Source organism: Erithacus rubecula (assembly GCF_903797595.1).
Source record: "Erithacus rubecula genome assembly, chromosome: 8".
NCBI classification, from domain to species: domain Eukaryota; kingdom Metazoa; phylum Chordata; class Aves; order Passeriformes; family Muscicapidae; genus Erithacus; species Erithacus rubecula.
Window position 1 is genome coordinate 3,141,247 of NC_136659.1, and position 19,617 is coordinate 3,160,863.

The window sequence follows — 19,617 nt, forward strand, 5'->3', positions numbered from 1 at the left end:
CGGTGGAACCTCCAGATGTTACTGTCTCAGTAAAGGGTTTGCCATTGCTGCCTCAGATCATCCATTGGCTTCCTGTGTCTCAGTTCCCACACATGGGAGTAGATGTAAAGTTTTGTTTCTTACCAAGGGACAGAGTAGGTAGGTGTTAGGTTCTAGAAGCCAGTCTCGTTTTCTGAGTCACCAAATTCAGGAAATTACATCTATTAATGCAAGTGGTAAAAGAATTAACCACATAGCTCCATGAGGTAATTCTCAAGCACTGCTGTATTTCAAAAGCCTAAAATAAAGCCCTGTATGAGAGAGGAAGTTGTGTCCTGGGTAGGGAAGCAAAAGAAAGTCAAGCTCTAAAGAGATATTTCAGGTAGCACAGACCTGGTCCAGTGCTCCTTGTGACTGCTGGGAAAAAACCAAACCCAACACTCATTTTTCTGGCTGTTGGAATAAGCCAATGAGGTACCTGATCGATTGACCTGACTTCTCTTTGAGACTAATTCAAATGTTCCTTGTTTTCAATTTTGTTTATTCCCCAGAGTCTCTTGTCTCCAACTGCCTTCAGTTATGCAAGTCAATACATTGCTCGCTACGAGGCACAGGGCATAGGTGAGTTTATGGCAGACAATGCCAGGCTTTGAGCTCTCCTGGGGCTGATATTTCACTGGCTGAGATGGGTTCTGATTGTATTTCTCAACTCCTCTCTGCAGGATTGCAGTGGGACAACATGTACAAGTCCCCAATGATTGGAGACAACACTTCCTTTGGCTGGATGTGCTGGCTCATTCTGATAGACTCCTTCATTTACTTCATCCTGGGGTGGTACATAAGGAATGTTTTCCCAGGTAAGGATGCAAAGCATTGAGGGTGGTGCTGTAGCATCTCTTTTGGAGAGCAATGAAGACAGAGCTGGCTGAGGCAGTGAAACACATACATTGTCCCAGACCAAAGGGAGCATGACTTTGTGAATGTCTGAGCCTATTAATGACACTGAGAAAACAGAACAAGAAAGAATTAGAGTTTCTATCCTATAGCCTACCATAGGGTGGGTGGGTCTCCTGAAGAAGCTAAAGGAGGGTGTGATTGCAGTCTGGAGGGGTGGGAGGGGAGCATGTTAGACTGCATTTGTCAGCTGAGTGATTTCAAGCTGTGTTACTTACATCATTTGGTTTCAAAAAGTAATTCCTGCCTTTGGCAAGAGCCAGTACATTTGTCTTTTGCTTTTCTTCCCCACCTAATGAAGCAGTCCACTGGCATACAGAAATCTACCCAGTGGAAAATGTAAAGTTTTCCTGCCTCCAGCTATGGAGTTACTCAGAATAACAAATTAGTGAGTGCTTCCTATTGTGCCAATCACAAAAAGTCTCTACCAAGTCCTGCTAGTGCATGAGCATATCAACAAATCTCTGTGAAGTTTTTGCTATTTTGAGTGCACCCCAACAGTGGCACTTCTGAATGAGACTCCTGTTCCTGCAGGTAGATATGGAATGGCTGCTCCCTGGTACTTCCCACTGCTTCCTTCTTACTGGATTGAATACAACAGCTACCTGCCCTTCTGGAATGAGAAACAAAGAGGCCTGCTCTTCTCCAAGCTGATGTTCAGGAAAGAAGTCACCCTCCCCAACAAGATATGTATGTGGATACTAGATGGGGGGTAGCAATATTAACTTATATTTTGGGTAAACAAAGCTAAATTTGTAAAGGGGCACTGTACTCAGAAAACAACATGGAGAGTTGTTTTGAAGGACAGGAAAGATTGAAAGCTGGTACTCACATTAATGGAGATTTGGCATTATTAAATTATATTCTTTCTATTTGTTGTGGGGAGTCAGTACTGATTTTCACACACATATTTGTGTGTACTGTAATTGGGGAGTTACTTTCCATGCCTGTCTCTCTATGCAGAAATACACTTTTGTTTGGGCAAGCAAATACAGGTTTCCACTTGGTAAAATGGCATGTGTGTTTCTTTGCTTATCTCTTTAAATGTTTAGCCTGTAAAATATTGAGATCATACATAAAAGCTTGCTGGTTCCACCCAGCTGAAAATAACTCCCTAGTTTTGCTTCATGCTCTCTAATTTTCTGTGCTTGCTTAGTATAAATAAAGTTAGGTGCTCTGAAACACCTAAATATGAGACCTTTTCAGAAGTGATTAATGCCTGTTGTCAGGAGTTATTAGAAGCTTCAGAAGTAAAAAGGAAAAATCCCATAGAGCTCAAAATGATGCAGATCTGGTGACACGTTCTCAATATTCCTGGCTGAAAGGCACCTGCCTTTGCTGTATTTTGGTTTTCTCTGAGATGAGAAAAGTAGCACAGCACCTGCTGCACTGCAGTAAGTGTCCCTGACCCCTCTCTTTGTTGTCAAAGGTGCCCCCCACCCTCACGTGGAGCCAGAGCCCACTGACCTTCCCTTGGGAGTCTCCCTCCATGGTATAACAAAGGTTTATGGATCCAAAGCTGCAGTGGACAACCTCAGCCTCAACTTTTATGAAGGGAACATCACTTCCCTGCTGGGACACAATGGAGCTGGGAAAACTACAACCATGTGTGTATTCTTTAATTTATCCTGCTCTTTTTTGTCCTGTGGGGTGTGGTTGGGTGAGCAAGAGGGCAGTGGGAGACTGGGGGATGTGCTTCATTAGGCCAAATCCCTCAGGTCGCTTCATCTTGTTCATGGATGATCCCAGGAGTTCCTTCATCCATTAGAGCTCTTTAGGTTCTAAAAGGTCCTTCTCTCCTTAGGAGCATGCTTTTTAATCTGGTGAGGTACCTGGGATGCACAGCCCAGCAGCTCTTCAGGTGTTTTGTTCCATGGCCTGGGGTTAGGTTGCTCTGGAAGCTGTGGGGAGCTCGTGCACACAGCAAAGCTGAAGTGATACCAGCAAGAAAACTTAATAAAGATACACTTCAGCTGTACAGAGTCATGTGTTGGCTGGGCTGGAATGACAGGGGATTAATGCATTGGCCTTTCAGCCTTGCTGTTTATAAATTATTATTTGACTTGTTAGATAACAGCACTAAAACAGACCTGTAGAACTTGATTTCTCCACTGATATATATGTGCATATCTCTGAAAGCAACATTAAGCTGATAAATAGAAGTCTCAGAAGAGCCAAATCCAGTAAGACAGATGTGTGCTTCACCTCAGCTTATTATCAATTCACCTCATATTCTGTTTGCAAAGTGTAGCAAAGGTGATATGCAGAAAAGTAGAAAACCTTCCTGAAACTTAGCACAGGCTTCAAATCCTGAGTAAGGTCACAAGTTACTGCCTTTTAATGATGGTTAAAAGTCCCAGGAGAGAGAAAAACTCTGCAAAGGTGAAGGGTGGTCTGAGATGCATCCTCTCCCTTTAGTCCCTGCAGGACAGCACCAAAAATGAGCTGTAATGTGCAAGTAGTTATTCTGAGCAGAGGGAGTTTGACTCAGCTCTTACTTGGTGGGTGATTATTTGCCTGAACTAGATGAAAGTGCTGCCCACTGTGAGGTGTCTCATCCAGAAGTCCTCTCCCATTTCTCATGAATAATGGCAGTGAAATCAGGTTGCCATGCTCTGCTGTGATTACTCAGATGAAGAGGTGGTTTTCAGTCTGAGCTGTGGTTATAATATGAGGCTGTCTGCATGCTCCAGGCAAACCTCAGAGAATAAAGAGTAACTGCAGTGTATGAATTCCCATTAATTAAACCAGAATTCAAGGGCACTCCTGAGTGTGTGGGATATGCAGTGGTCTGACCTAGGGAGAGGGAGGCTGAAGCAGGTAAAAGTAGTGTTGAGGAGTAGGCAGGGTGAGCTTGGAGCTTGTCCTTGCAATCCCACAGAGGGAAACAAGGATGTCCATGGATGTTAATTGGCCTTTGCTCTGCCAGAGCATGGCTGGGCAGCAGGACACACAGTGGGAAGGAGAAAATTATCCATGGCATCCTCCTTCTTCTAACTTCCCCTTTCTATTTCTTTTCCCTTCAGATCTATTTTGACTGGGTTGTTCCCTACATCATCAGGCACCATCATGGTGTATGGCAAAGACATCAGGACTGACCAGGAGGTGATCAGGAAGAACATGGGGGTGTGCATGCAGCACAATGTGCTCTTCAACTACCTCACTACCAAGGAGCACCTGCTGCTCTATGGCTACATCAAAGTGCCCCACTGCAGCAAGCACGAGCTCTACCAAGAAGTGAAGAGGTGGGAAAGCAGCAGGCTGGGAGAAAGGGGAGAGAGGGCTGTCACAATTGTTGTGTGGTGGTGCCAGTGCCCCTGCAAAGCTCAAAATCATGGATTGGAGGTCTTATTGCAGCTCCAGCTTAGGGTTCAAGTGCTGCCTTGCTCTGACTAGAGGAGTATATTGATACCTAAGCTGTAAGGAAACAATCTCTCTTCTCCAGGGGGTTTACTGGTTGCTGTGGCAATTATTTGGAGATGAATTTATAGGCCTAAGGGTCTACTCCTTGCTGCTTTACAGTTTTCCCCAGAAAGGGATTTAATCAACCAGTCAGAAAGATGATGTTGGCTTTATTGGTTTTGCAGAGAAATGAAGCAGCCAGAACATCCCAGGGAGTTTAGATCTTGGTGTCTCAGTTGATGGGGTTGAGCCTTTAACCTTGACTTGTCAGATGAAAACTTTGAAAACATCCTCAAAAATGTTTTAAATTAAAACCCTGATGACTGAGCTGCAGGGTGACTCTACACTGTGACCACTGAGCAGAGCAGTCCATCCTTGAGCAGGTTTTCATTTGCAGTTGCAGTTTTGGTTTTTTTCAGGTATTTTCAGATTCCCTGAAAATTCTTGTCCATGGGACTCATCCCAAAGGCTCATGATGTAATTCAGCAATTCCAGCTGAACCAAGGATCACAGGAATACAGATAGTAATGGGGATTTGAAAAACTGAATATTTTCAAGCTTGGAAAAGATGCTTGAAGGACAACTTTTGGGAGTTGTTTTTCTCTGTTTTGCAGGACTTTGAAGGAGACTGGGCTGTACAGCCATCGTCACAAGCTGGCTGGCACCCTGTCTGGAGGGATGAAGAGGAAGTTATCCATAGCTATAGCTCTCCTGGGGGGATCCAGGGTGGTGATTCTGGATGAACCAACCACGGGCGTGGATCCCTGCTCCCGGAGGAGTATTTGGGAAATCATCTCCAAGAATAAGAAAGGTACTGTGATGAGAGGAGATGCTGCCCAGAGACAAAGATGATTTGTGTCACTTTACAAACATGATCCCAATGGCTTTGAATTGTGGGTTTTGGAAGGCAGAGAGAAGAAATTTTGGCAGACTGGGATTTTGCAGTTCTGGAGGGTGCATTCTGGTTGGTTTCTGTAAATTCACAGTGTCACTTAAAAAATAACTTCACCATAGAATACAGCTTACAATATTGTAAAAATCATCTCTCTTGCAGCCTTTCATTCAATTTCACTACTAATTACCAAAAAATGCAGTTGATTTTCACCTGATACTCTGTGTCTCCTCCTTCAGCAAGGCTTTCATCTATCTCACTCTTGAGATAAGGACAGACCTGACCAGAATGTGATAAAATAAAATTATTATAAACATTCATTATATTGATTGAACAATGTAGACTTATTTGCTGTGGACTGATCCAGGGCAAGGGGAAGCTCTGGAACCCCTGCAATTATATTGCTGTGTAGGGAAATACGGGAGGTTTTGAGAAAGGAAAGAAAAGAACCCAATACCTTCTAAAATCCAGTTTTGCCATCAAAGCAGGTGTTCACTGTGTGATGACTGTGTTTTCCAGGCAGAACCATCATTCTCTCCACACATCACCTGGATGAAGCAGAAGTTCTGAGCGACCGCATCGCCTTCCTGGAGCACGGGGGGCTCAGATGCTGTGGCTCTCCTTTCTACCTCAAGGAGACCTTTGGGGATGGCTACCACCTGACACTCACCAAAAAGAAGGTTTGTGTCTGAGCTGGTCCTAGAGCTCCTGGCAGCTCTGTCTCCAAGGGAGTTATCAGGGCTGGTTGAGGGATTGGTTGGCAGGAGCTGAGTGATCTCTGTGGCTTTGTGAAAATTGGAATGTCAGTGCTCTGCTTTGATGAAAAAGAACAGGGTCTCCTTAAGGGTTAAAGGCAAGGCTGGGTGCAGAATGTGACCTCTGTAGTTCAGAGGAATAAAGCAGAGGGAAAGAGCCCATCCATAGTGTCTGGCCTGGGGCAAATTCTGCTTGCAAGGAGTGGGGAACTCTGCTCTTGCTAGCATTTATTACAGTGCTGTTAGTAGCCCCAGCACATAGATACCATGAGAGACCAGCCTCTCTTCCAGACTGCTGGCACTGGAGACAGAGAAAATGAAAAATGACCAAAAAATCCCCATTTTTCATGGAAAAAAAAAAGAGCGAGTTTGTGCTGGCAGCCACGTTAAGCTCTCTGGTGGCCAGGGTTTTTCTTTGTTGTACTACAAACCTCTAGCAGTGCAAAGTGGTTGATGCAGCCCAACCTGATGAGGTTTTGGATGGACCAAGAAGGGAGAGTATCACACATCCCTATTTCAAAAGCCAAAAACCCACTTTCATCTTGTTTTGATATTTACCCTGACATGTTGGATAGCTGGACTGAGATCACTTACCAGTTATGCTCTGGGACAGGATTTGGGCTACATCCTGCTGGAGGAAGGTTGACTTTGCAATGTTTTCAGTGAGCATAGAGTGTTTTCCTCCTTTTTCAGAACATGATAGAGGAATGTGACACCACAGCAGTGACGTCCTTGATCCAGTCCTATCTCCCAGAGGCTTATCTCAAGGAGGATATTGGTGGAGAGCTTGTGTATGTGCTTCCCCCCTTCAAGTCCACAGTGTCAGGGGCTTACCAGGCCCTTCTCAGAGCCCTGGACACCAGCTTGAATGACCTCCACCTGGGCTGCTATGGGATTTCCAACACAACTGTGGAAGAGGTATGAGCTCAGGAGCTGCTGGATGTGCTGGAATGTCGTGGAGATTCATTTCACAGCACTGTGGGGCTCTGCTCTCTGGGCATGTTAGGAATTACATGAGGGTTTCAGGCAGGGAGGAAGGGGTCACACTTAGGTGCACATGAGAGTGTAGAAGCATTTGTAAATCTATACATGTACTAATGCACTGTCTTACCTTGCTGACAGCCTTTTGATGTGCTACCCAGAAAATGAGGCACTGGAGTTAGGCTAAGGAGAGAGTAACACAGGCACCTTTCTGCCCATGGGAAATCTCTGGTCAAATAAACACATTTAATTGCATCAGAAATAAAAAGTAAATGATGAGCAGTGATGACCCTTGTCTTAGAGAAGAGAGGGAGGGAGATCATCATACAGACAGGAGGTGACAAGGAGCTGGACAGCAATTTTATATGGAAAAGAAGTTAATTTCTCTCATGGGGCACAAAGGGAATAGAAAGAGGATTATGTTCCATAACTGCTGCACCAACTACAGCTACAAAGCAGGAGAGTGGATTCTGGTAATTGTTTTGGTAAATGGAGTAATTTGGACAAATTTTCCATCATGTTTTCTTGCTCCATAGGTGTTCCTCAATCTGACAAAAGAGGTAGTGAAGGACCAGCAAGAAGATGCTGTGCTGCCCCATCAGCTGCCTGGAGTCAGTGGTCACACTGGTGCTGACGAAATGTCTGTGGGCACAGACACCTTCACAGAAAGAGATGGTAACTCAATCACCAGCAGGGTTTATTCCAGATTTACTGCAGATGTAAACTCTGACAGATAGACTGATTTGAGCTCCTTATCTTCTTTCTTTGTTGAAAAGCACATTTCACCCAGCCAGGAATCACAAACCCTATAAATCACTGGAAATACAGTACTCATCAGTCCTTTAGATCCCCTGCTTTGGAACAGTCTGAATGGCAGGATAAATTTCTAAAGGGGTTTTGTTTGCATCTGCCTTCCTTTAAATTGATCCAGGTTTTAATCTAATCAAATGCAGCATGTGGATGAAAGAGTAAATGTGTACCTCTGAGAGTAATTGCTGTAATAGATGCAGAGGATTATTTTCCCATAACTAGCAGAATTGGAAAGAAACTTTGTGGAAATCCCTTAGGCTGTTGGAAAAGCAGCACAACTCTGAACTGGGTCCTCCTTGCTGCTTTTTGCTGTGCCCCAGACATTGCAGTTTGGTAAAGGAGCCCAAAGGACCAGATAATGGGGCAAATTCAGAAGAAAGCCAGCTATACCACTATCCCTGGGGGTTTGAGACCTCCTAAAGGTGACCCAGCCCAAAAATTAGACATACCTGGCTGCAATGCCTTCTTGGGTTAGAAACATGGTTTTGTACTTACAAATATACTATTTATAGTCAGGGAGGCATACAAGGGACAGCACAGAAGTATTTTTGTACTTTTCAAAGCTGACCTGCACTGTCAATGTTACTGTAAACAGTCACTCATGTAGAAAAGTGTTTTGTTTCACCCTCTAAAAAAGGCTGAAAAGGATTTACTTCATGGTGTATTACATAGGTTAATATTTCATAAAGGAGAATAGCTAGCACAAGATTTGGTTCTGCTTTTAGTATAACACAAAACCTGGCCATGCAAGAGGCCTGGTGGCTTGTGCTTGTTTTTCTTATTTCAGGAGTAATTCTACTAGTAATTCTAGTTTCAAGAGGTAAGAGAGTGGTAAGAGAGGGAAGTAGGAGAGCAAAGTAAGAGAGTGAAGTAAGAGAGAGATTTTCCCGTTTACAATACAATAAATCTTGTATGTTGAATATTCTAATTTCCACTAACCAATCTAAATACAAGACACAAATCTTACAGCATTTACATACAGCCTGTAAGAATTATTACATTACCATAATCTATTATACTTTAAACCCTGAAAATACTCTTTGGACCCCTTCTGCCAAGCTAGCAGGTCTTCTCTGACCTTAGGGCCATTGTTCTATCGAGTGGATTACTTTCCTGGCCATCCTATTGTCTCCTAGTTATTTACTAAGGTTTGCTATCTCAAAGATGGCTTCATTTCAATCTCCCATATGGTCTCCACATTCCCCAAACCTTTTGCTAGGCAATGATATTGACAAGGTTTTCCTGGTTCCCCCTTCCCAACGCAGACCAGCTGCTGATCAGGTCCAAGAGCCTGCGGGGTTTGCCGCTGCTGCTGCAGAGAGCCGGGGCGCTGCTGGTCAAGCGCTCCCAGCACACGCGGCGCGACGTGCGCGGCTTCATCGCCCAGGTCATCCTCCCCGTGCTCTTTGTCACTGCTGCCATGGGCCTGGGGACACTGAGGACCAAGGAGACTGAGTACCCCGAGCTGCTGCTGTCCCCCTCCCTGTATGGCACGGCTGACCAGGCTGATTTCTTTGGGTGAGTGCTGCTCCGACCGCCCTGGGTTCAGAACTCCGGAGAAACCCTGTTCCCCAAGGGATCTCTGAGGACACAGACCAGAAAGTTTCAGAAAAGCAACCTCCCACTTTAACTGTGAAATGGCTGAGGAATGTTCTTGGTTCTCTTAATATTACATATATGTTCCTCCCCCAATGTGGAATGAGGTTCCCATGTTGCCTCCAACATTACAATTCTGGGATCAAGTTCTATCCATCTTGTGAGCATTGCCCTCCTCTCTGGATGTGCTTTCCTGGCCAGGCCCTGCTGGTCCAAGGCACACAAACAATTGGAAGAGCTTGTGCTTTTCTAGGATCATTGACATGTCACCATTATTTCATTCTCCTTAAAAATCCTGTTACCAAAACAACTATAATTGGTACCATTCAGTTTTCATGTTGTGAGCTCCTTTCTTTCTCCAGTAATTTTCAGCTCTAAGTCAGAATTACAAAATTTAGCTCTAAAGCCATCTGCTCTAGGTGTTCTTCCCAGCATTTCTTATACCTTTCCACTTCAGTCCTGCTAGAGCTGCATATCCAAGTCTTCTGTTCCTAATGTTCCCTCCTTCTTTTTTTTGGATGATTGCTGGAGAGCTGGGGCAGAACCAAGGACAATCTTCTTGAATGGTCAAAACCAAGTGGATGTCACGGATGAGAGACCTGATTGAGACAGGGTTGCAAGCAAATTGCAAGTAGATTCTTTCTCCCTTTAAAGAGAATTTTGATTGTCCCAAAAGCATCTTGCTTGGATCTAGAGGCAGCAAATCCCTGACAGAGCTGAGGTTATGAGGGCTCCTTTTAAACCTGTGTGAGTGTCCTCACGTACTGCGTGTCCTTCAGTGCTGCCTCCACAAATACTCAATTATTCAACACCTTAAATCCTGTTTCACTCAAACACAGTTTTTCCTCAGTAGTGGAATTCTTTGAACCTTTTCCTGTTTTCTGTTTTTGTTTGTTGAATCTTAGGAATTTCAATGAAACCACAGCTGCTTTAGTTTCTTCGATGCTGGCTTTCCCTGGGACAGATAACACGTGCATGAACGAAAGCAATTCGTAAGTAGCTCTTGGGGTTTTTTCCCACTTGAACTCCAAACCTGCAAGAGAATTGGTGTGACACTATTAGCCATTAGACCTTAATAGCCATCTTTGATCATTGGCAGAATTCTCATGCATTGCACTCCTGCATTATTAGGAGTGATAAGGAAGCAGCTTTGGTGGTGGCAGGATGAAAACGAGCAATTCTCCTCACTGGGAAGTGGTCCCTGCCATCCCAATAATTCCAATTATAATGTGAGCCCACACAGCAAGCTCTCAGCACAGTGTTTGTTACCTCTATCTAGAAGCTGTGCCATGAGGGCTGGTTTGTTTTGGGCTTTGCAGTTAAATTCTCAGGGTGGTAAAATCCTGGGCAGACTTCAATGCTCATGCAGGCAAATATTTACCCTGGGTGTTTGCAGGCAATACAGCCCATCACAGCAGCACACAGGGATTGCCACAACAATAGCCCTTATTTCTGGGCTGGTTTCAGATGCTTTTGGCCTCTGAGTGCCAATTCCTTGCACTGTCTACTGTAGGAGTGAAGTGGTGCCTGGATTCCATCTGAGAGCTGAGTGAATCCAGGCTCAGGAAGAGCAGGGAGGGCTCTCAGCCAAGGGACACAGGAGGCAGCAGGAGGCTGGGGATTCCCTGAACCACCCAGAGCTGACAAGAAGCTCTGCTTTTCTGCTGGAGCTGCTCAACTGCCAGCCTTGCTGTCATTAAACATGTCAGCAATTAGCTTTGTTTGCACACCTGAGCACAGAGAGCCTCAGAGGAAAACGTGTTCCTTTTCAGGCAGTGTTTAACAGAGGACGTGCTCGGCCAGTGGATTACCAGTGGAAACCAGGGAACTAAGTATTCTGACTGCAACTGCACAGATGGCATCCAGGTAACTTGGAAAAACCCAGAAGTGAGTGGGCTTGGGGGGTAATTGGGGGCCTTGTTTGTTGGGAGTGATTTTATGGGCTGGCATGATGCTAATGGGGACTCAGTGTTCCAAGTCCTCCTGTCTCTCTTTGGCCTTGTTGAATTTGTACACTGTATTACCACTGTCTGCACCAGTTTGGGGACAGGAAAGGAAAACAGCATCCTCAGAAAATTCCCACCCTGACATCCCTGCCTTGCTCCTTGTGGTGTGAAAAGGTTTTATGGTGTTTTGAGTACTGTGTGATTGTCCCTTTTCACAGAGATGAGCATGTGTTCAGGAGGAAGATTTCATTTCATACAAGCACTATATAAAATCACAGCTACTTTTGCTGCTTGCTCTTCAGAATTCAACTTTATGCAGTCTATATCTGCTCCTTGTTCTAAACATTAATGATTAATAATATTAATTATTAGCATTACAGTGGTACCTACAGAGTCAGATATGGGTGCTGCTGAGATTTGCATGCACATGGGGAAAAGGCAGATTCTGCCCCAAGGGTGTTACAGTTTTAATGTTCAATTTGGGCTTGAGCTCTCCTCCCTCCAGTGCTGTTCAGCTTTTTTCCATAGCAAATAAACTCATGGCACAATGTGATGCCTTTTAACAGAAAGGATGTACCTAGTTGAACCTTTCTAGTCATTCTTTAAAATGCAGCTATTTTGTGCAGTTTTCTGGACATCCACTTAATTTCACATTAAAAGTATTGGCATAATTTCTCCAGCAAGTTGGGATAATGTTCAAAGCTGATTCCCACCTCCAGCAGGCACAGGCAGGTGTTCCCCAGCATGGAGGAAGCTATTTTGTGTATTCAGATGAACAGATGCACAATGGGGGCGGTCCAGGGCTTTTGTTATGGATGAGCTGAAGGAAGCAGCCAACCTGCTGTCTGGGAGGACACTTCAACCTCATGAAACACTGATGTGACTTTGGCCCTCAGCATGTTAAATTATATATTCAGAACTAATTCAAGGTTTCTCTGAAGCCCAGGAAAACATTTCCAGTGAGTGACAGTAAAGCAGAGATGTAGAGTGTAGCTGCTATGAAATGGAAGATGAGAGTTTGAGGCCACCTCAGAGTTTTCTGCTCTGTGAGTTGTTTTGCCCTCTGCAGTTGTCTGTGCAGTCACTCTGCTAAGTAGGATCAGCCTTAATTCAGCCAAAATCTTCCTACATAGCATAAAGCACACTTCAAGGTCCCACTGATGCCAGTAGAACTGAAGGGTGGATTTAAGCAGAGGTTGTTTGTAAGCACATCCCTGCATGTGTTGGGGACAGTGTGCTGTGTGTCTGTGCACCCTGGCTTGGGAAGGAGCAAGGAATTCTGCGGGAATGAGACTCAGGACCAGAATACTGCCATGGCAGGCTCTCAATCTTGTGCTAATGTGGTGGTTTTTAGTTAAAGCACAAACACTAAAGCTTTTCTTTGTTTGTCTCCCCTCAGACATGTCCACAGACAAACTACACTCCCCCTCACAGAAGAACCTTCTCCACAAGGACACTTTACAACCTGACAGGGCATGATGTGGAGACTTACATCCTGGCAACCACCAAGGACTTCCTGCAGAAAAGGTACAGCACAAACTGCCCTCCCTCTCTGCTCAGGACATCCCAAACCTTCACATCCCCTCTGCCTGCAGAGCTGGCACTGCAGTAGGGGTTGAGAACCTGCTGGAAGGAGCTAAAGTGTCCAGCAATCATGGAAAAAAGATAAAGGCTCTGCAAGTGATCATAGCACATCATAGCCTTAGGGTAGCATGTCAATCACCTGGCATGTTTGGGCTGACAAGCCTTTGTCTGGCTCAGAAACCTTTAAAAAGAGGAAAATCTGACACAGCCTGTCATGAGGCAAACCCTGGGGGGAGATTTTCCTCCTGGTTTGATTCTCTGAAGAGTCTCACTTGAAGGAGCACATCCATTGCAGTGAGAGCAGAGCCTGAGCATTTCCTGGGGCTCTGGGAGCTGTTGGTGGGTCTGGGCTTTGCCAGGCAGAGCACAGCAAGGATTGGGGCAGAGGCCACCAAGGCTGGCAGGACATGTGTGCATCTGCCACTGAACAATCATCTCCTGGGTCAGAAGCAGCATCTCAGCCCAGAGATGCACACAGCTCAGGAGTTCACAGGGCTCCAGGATCTTCCTCCAGTGGAGGTTTTCAGCAGTTTTGTGACAATGCTGGCAAGCTTATGGGGGTTTTCCCCCCAAAGAAAGGCTCCCACAGGAGAGGTGGCTTGGCCCCATGCTGGGATAAGCTCTCTGAATTCTGGGGTTGCCTGGGGGGCAGTGCCCCATGCAAGGGAATCAGAGCTTTGGGATGAGGGCAGCAATGCATTTCCCTCTGGTTTTCACTCAGGTATGGAGGCTGGAGCTTTGGGCTGCCTTTGACAGCAGATCTGCAGTTTGACATCAGGCCAGTGCCCCCCAACAGAACACTGACTAAGGTAACCAACCTCCACCTGCTCATCCTGGCATGGGAACTGTGGGACTCAGCAGAAGTGATGTCAAGTTCATGGATATTCCAAAAAAGAAAGCAAAACCCCCTGAAATCTGCAGCTTGGCATGGCAAAGATGACTTGCAGTTCATTTTCTTTTCTCTCCCCATTCTTCTTTATTGGTCTCACTGCTCTGGCTGGCAGGAGGCAATTTTTATGCTGTCATAATTTTATTATACAGAGGTGAAGAGATCAATTAGTAGCACCTTTATCTCATGAGGGGATGTATGTACCATAACAGGGGCTGCCTGATGCATTCTGATATGCCCATTTCTCTGGTTCAGCTCAGTGGAAATGTTGGAAAGCACGAGGGCTGAAACCTGAGGTAGTTTGCACAAGGGAAACAGGGCAAACCAACATGTTGTCAGTAATATCTCCCAAATTGTTTCAATTTCTCCATTGTGTGCAGGTGTGGTACAATCCTGAGGGTTATCACAGCCTCCCAGCCTATCTGAACAGCTTGAACAACTTCATCCTTCGAGCCAACTTGCCAAAAAATGACACTTCCAGATATGGTAAGTGTCCCTTTACATAAGCAGATAACTTCTCCCCTTTGGAGGGATATCCTGGTTCTGCTGAAATCAATGACAACACTTACCTTGACTTCAATGAGGCTATTTCTTTATTCACTGTTCTGCAATTCCTTTCAAAACAGAACTGAAAAGCATGAATAAATCACAAAGTTCATTTGTCTTAGTCAGAGGCTCGGGGGAGCTGGACAGAGAGGACCCCAGCTCCTACATAAAATGCTTCATCTGAGAAACGCCAGCAGTTGCTGTTTGATTTATTGCCTCTCATGTGGCACTGGAAGGGCTGTCTCTTGATAGGTGCCCATTAGTTATGCAGAGAAAAGCTCTAGGTCATCTCCATGGGTGGGTTAGATTAGAAAATTTTAATATGTCACCCTCCTGCCCAGGGTGTGTGGGTATCTGTGTGTCTGGGTTTGAGTGAGAGTGAGGAGGGTGAGATTAATGAGAAATGTAATTTTCAGCTGTGTTTTCCTCTGATACCTGACATAGACAGATCCAAGGAGGGCTGAGGGCCCATTTGGGGTCCTCATAGCTTCTCCTGGATAACACACTTGTCCTGGTTTGAAGGACAGTTGTCTGCCAATAAAGGCAGAAGCTTCTCTTTGAAATGGAGAATGTAAACCCCCTCCCTCCAAATTATTATAATTTTGAAATTAAGGGGCTCTCAGGCAAAGATATGGGAATTAGGAATAACAGTTCTTTACTAGGAAAATTAAAATAGAAATACAGTATTACAAAGAACAATCCCCAAACACTGGCAGAGTCAGAATCCAAGCTGACACCTGTCAGTCAGTCAGGGTGTTGGCAGCAGCCCCATTCAATGGTGGCTGCATCCTCCTGCAGTGGCAGATGTGGTTCAGCTGGAGCAGTGCTCCTGGAGAAGGTGCAGTTTCCTCTGAAGGTCCAGGGATGATGTGGGAAGGTCTGGCTTTCCTCTGGAATCCAGTGGAAAGAAGGTTCCTTGGTGTCCAAAATCTCAGTTTTTATCTGGGTAGGAAAGGCTTGGCTGCTCCCCTGGCTGGAGCATCTCCCAGTGGGATGATGTAATTTTATCAGTCACACAGTGGCACTGAATGGGCCAGCAGCAGATGATATCTTCCTGGAGGGAGGATGGGCTGTGGAAAGATAAAGATGATTGCCCCAGCTGGTTTAAAGCTGGCCCATTAGCAGATAATATGTGCCAGGAGATCAGGGTCACTGCCCCACCCAGCTCAACAGATGGGGACAGAACACACATTGCTGGACACATCAACCCTACACAGCACTGCAGCAACCCAAATTCCTGCTGGCAAACCAGAGCACCTGCCTTTCCCTTTGCAGTTCAGCCCCTTTCAAGGTGCAGTGTGGGCACAAACCTGTGTGCAGGTGTGTCTGCCTCCAGAGAGGGCCAGGGTGCAGAGACAGGAGACAGATTTATACTGAGAGCTCTCACACAGAGATCTCTGGGCTCTCTCAAGAGCAGCAATTGTGTGCAGAAGCATCCTCCTGATTGACTTGGTTGGACAAGCAGTGCCCTTCCAGCCATGTCCTAGCATGAAGTTCTTGTGAACAGCCAGAAAGTTTTCTCTGGGAAAGTTTTTATACCAGAAAAACAGCAATTTTCAGGGGGAAAGATTAGCAGGAGTTTTAGTTCCATCTGTCCCGCTGCTTACGTGTTTTTGGAAAGAAATGCTTAGCAGTAAATGACCAGACAGACAATACTCTGCTTCCCACTAATCATCCAAGCCAGAGAAGGGGAGAAATAAAATAAAATGAATGGATGAGGCTGGTTCCCCTGAGGTGGAGTCAATCCAGTCTGCAGTACAACTGAAGGCATGTTCATGGGGGAACTCCTGGCAGCTCAGTCGAGTTCTTGTGACAAATAAATGATGGTTTAAGAACCACTGAAATGGCCAGATAAAAGTGTGTTGTCACTTCAGCAGTCAGAAAGAGGTGCCAGTCCTGCTTTAGAGGTTTGACTTAGACTGGGTATATTTTTTTTTAAAAAAGACATAAAAAGCTTTTTACCCTGTCACTAAGCAAGTCATAATAGCTTTTGACTTATGTATATTGTGCTTTCTCTTCTCTCAATCCCAGCTAACAAAAAAGGAGGAAGCATTGAAATGGAAATTTTGACTTCTAGCCTAAGCTCCAGTAAAGGAAAATGGCTTTATAGTGAAGTATTAACAGATTAGACAGGCAGTATCTTTCTTTCTCTCTCTCTCCCACTTGGAGAGGGGAAACATTTCCTGGCTACTTGTATGGTTTTATCAGCAGTCCAAGATTTTAATCCCATTTCTCTCGCTGATGACAAGACTGAGGTTTTGTTGTTTTTTTTCTTTCCTCCAAAATTAATTTATTATTAAATCCTCCTTTTCAAATTCATTTGCTCAGCATGGCATTTGGTCAGCTAAACCCTTAGGCTCCTCCCTTCTTGTCCCCCTGTCAGAGTGCCCATTCTTAAATAAAATTACGCAGAATAGCTTTTGATCACATCAACTCTGTGGTGGACAATACTAATGTATTTGGGGCTAGCTGTTCTCCTGGGAGAAGGAGTGCTTAAACCACATCTGAAGATACCTGCACATCAGCAGAGAATTTCTCTGTTGCCGTTTGGGCTTGACACAAACCCCTTTTTAATTGATTTTTTTGGGAAGGCATCACAGAGAACTTACCAGTGTGATAATTAGATATTTTGCTAGTAACTTCCAGCAAAACGCTTTTTTGTGTGTTTGTTTTCTAGCTTTTTTAAGCAGAATAGTTCAGAATTAACTCACTGCCACACTGGGGGCAAAAGTGTCTGCAGCTTAGGTGGAATTCTGCTCTCACCTCCAGATCCCATATGGAGAAAGACATTTATCACAGGCAGGTAGCAGTTATGGAGAAGGGCAGCAGGGAAAAACTTGTTCCTGGTTTTAAAAGAACAAATGGAATGAGGTGGGATCACCAGGCAGCAGCTTTGAAACAGAACAAATTCATCAGGTTTGAAGGCATGTGCCTGATGTGAGGTGTGGGAAGGGAATGGTGATGGAGGGAAGGGACAAGATGCAGGAACAAGACCCAGGATTTGGATTTCAGATCTGCTGTGCAGCCAAGTGAAGTCCTAGGAAAAACAAGAATGCTCAGAATTCTGCCCAAGATCACACAGAGATGACAGAGCAGAAACACACTTTTGATCTGATTTTCTTCTCTCTCAGTTTTCTACATTATTGTCAATATCAGGAGCTGATGAAGGAGGCTTTAATGGACACATTTTCAATTTATTTTTATTTTTTTTCCTGTAGGTATTTTCTTATCAGCTCACCCATATCCTGGAGGACAGAGTCAAGAACAAGTAATGTAAGAAGATTCATTTGGTTGATGCCTGAGTTCTTTAGCTTTAAAAGGAGCAGACCAGCTTATTGGAAACCATAAACCAGCCTGAATTGCTGGATCTCTTTCTCTAAGTGATGAAACTGTTCTTGCTTGTGTTCATTCCCTCTGTACATTATTAGTGTACAGAGCTGGGGATTCCTGTGAGGGGTTTTTCTGCAGGATCTCATGGAGATCTGGAGGTCACAGTTACAGCCTCACACATTTGTATGCTTGGGAGAATAATAATAATAATAATAATAATAATAATAATAATAATAATAATAATAATAATTTATTTTTGGCCCCTCCACTCCATGCTGGGATCCAGCACCCCAGCTCAGTGCTGTGAGTCCCTTTTGCTGGGCAACATTGCCATCAGCAAATGGAGCAAAGAAAGGAAGAAATTCTCCTCAGGGAGGGTGGTGAAGTATCCCAGGCCAGGCTGGACAGGGCTTGGAGCAACCTGGGATAGTGGAAAGTGTCCCTGCCCATGGCAGGGGGTGGAATTGGATGGGCTTTGAGGTCCCTTCCAGCCCCAAACCATCCCAGGATTATCAAAGATGCTGTCCCAGAATAAGGACCTTATTGATTCTGAGCTCTGACCAAGCCTCACTGTAAGGGAAATCTGCCACTTTCACTCACCAAATTTATCTTTCTGCCCTTTCTTCCCAGGCTGAACAGCTTATTGGACATCATAGTGTCCATGTCTGTTTTGGTGGGCTACTCCATCACCACAGCAAGCTTTGTGCTCTACATGGTCAAGGAGCACCAAACCAAAGCCAAGCAGCTGCAGCACATTTCAGGCATTGGGATGACAACCTACTGGGTGACCAATTTCATTTATGATCTGGTAAATAATTCACATTCCTAAATGCACCAGGAGGAGCATCACACAGCACAGGGGGAAAAATAGTTCTTTATTTAAAATTGGTTGCCTAGACTTATTGCTACCAAGAGTGTTGTGCAGTGATTGTTCTCCAAGGCATTGGGGACGATGAAACGTGAACTGCAGTGCTGGATTCTGCTAAGCAAAGGCATTCCTGCTCTCTGGAGTGTGTGTAAAACACCCAGCACATTTACACAGGAGCAGCACAGAACAGGCTGCAGCTTGACTTCCATCCAGGTAGCCAGCTGCTCCTCTGACAGCTTGCAGGGCAGGGTCTGCTGTCACCCAGGCTCCACAAATCTGGGGTGAGGCTTTGGGGCTGGAGGCTGCAGCCAGTCTGGGAGCCCTGGCAGGGGCAGCAGCAGGCATCCCACAGCTGACACAGCCCTGCTGGGCAGAAACCCATCTCAGCATTACAGAATGCTGTCTGTAAGAGTCTGTATTATGAGGTTTATAAGCCAAGAAAAGCTCCAAATACAGCCTTGCAGGAGCTGAGCAGCTCTTTTCCACAGTGCTGCATGGATGTACCTTGTTGAGCTCCCAGCACTGTGCTGCATTCCCTTGTTCCTCCTGAAGTTATTTCCTCCTGAAATTAAGTTTCCTCCTGGTGCAGAGGGTTAATGGCACTGCTGGAAAGCATTGCTGGGCCAAGAGGGAAATTGTAGTGTCTGTAGGCTTAAGTGCTTTGTGTCTTCTGCATTCCCTTTGGTGCAGGGTGCCAGACCATCCCACAGGAAATGGGCAATGCAGCCAAGCTCAGCTCCTGAGCCTGGCCATTGCCAGCTGGGCTGCAGTGGTGACCAGCTCCACCTCTCCCTCAAATTTCTGTGGATGCACGTCTGCAAGTGCCTAAAATCCCAGGGATTCCACTGCTTCCTGAAAACAGGAAATCTTCATGGACATTTGGGTGACTGGCCCTCTATGGTGCAGGGAGGACTAAGGTCTGAGATCCCATGGGGAATATGAGCCAGAAGTGCCTGCCTGGAGGGGCTGATGAGTGCAGGCAGCAGCACAGGGATGCCCTGAACTGCAGGAGGGCTGGAAGGGATCCCAAGGCAGCAGCACTGGGATGCCCTGCCCTGCTGGAAGGGATCCCAAGGCAATGTGGC

At 45.4% G+C, this 19,617-nt stretch overlaps 1 protein-coding gene across 1 annotated transcript in view; it reads left to right on the forward strand.

The window, feature by feature from the left end:
* ABCA12 (ATP binding cassette subfamily A member 12) overlaps positions 1-19,617 on the forward strand; it is a 75,418-nt gene that overhangs the window by 44,368 nt on the left and 11,433 nt on the right. The window contains exons 26-42 of the mRNA XM_079311102.1: positions 531-600; positions 702-836; positions 1,468-1,623; positions 2,363-2,540; positions 3,960-4,178; positions 4,950-5,146; positions 5,747-5,907; positions 6,676-6,900; positions 7,500-7,638; positions 9,039-9,291; positions 10,275-10,361; positions 11,142-11,235; positions 12,715-12,842; positions 13,621-13,708; positions 14,169-14,274; positions 17,553-17,607; positions 18,295-18,472. Of these exons, the coding sequence (XP_079167228.1) occupies positions 531-600; positions 702-836; positions 1,468-1,623; positions 2,363-2,540; positions 3,960-4,178; positions 4,950-5,146; positions 5,747-5,907; positions 6,676-6,900; positions 7,500-7,638; positions 9,039-9,291; positions 10,275-10,361; positions 11,142-11,235; positions 12,715-12,842; positions 13,621-13,708; positions 14,169-14,274; positions 17,553-17,607; positions 18,295-18,472 (2,469 nt within the window). The remainder of the gene's footprint in view (positions 1-530; positions 601-701; positions 837-1,467; positions 1,624-2,362; positions 2,541-3,959; positions 4,179-4,949; positions 5,147-5,746; positions 5,908-6,675; positions 6,901-7,499; positions 7,639-9,038; positions 9,292-10,274; positions 10,362-11,141; positions 11,236-12,714; positions 12,843-13,620; positions 13,709-14,168; positions 14,275-17,552; positions 17,608-18,294; positions 18,473-19,617) is intronic.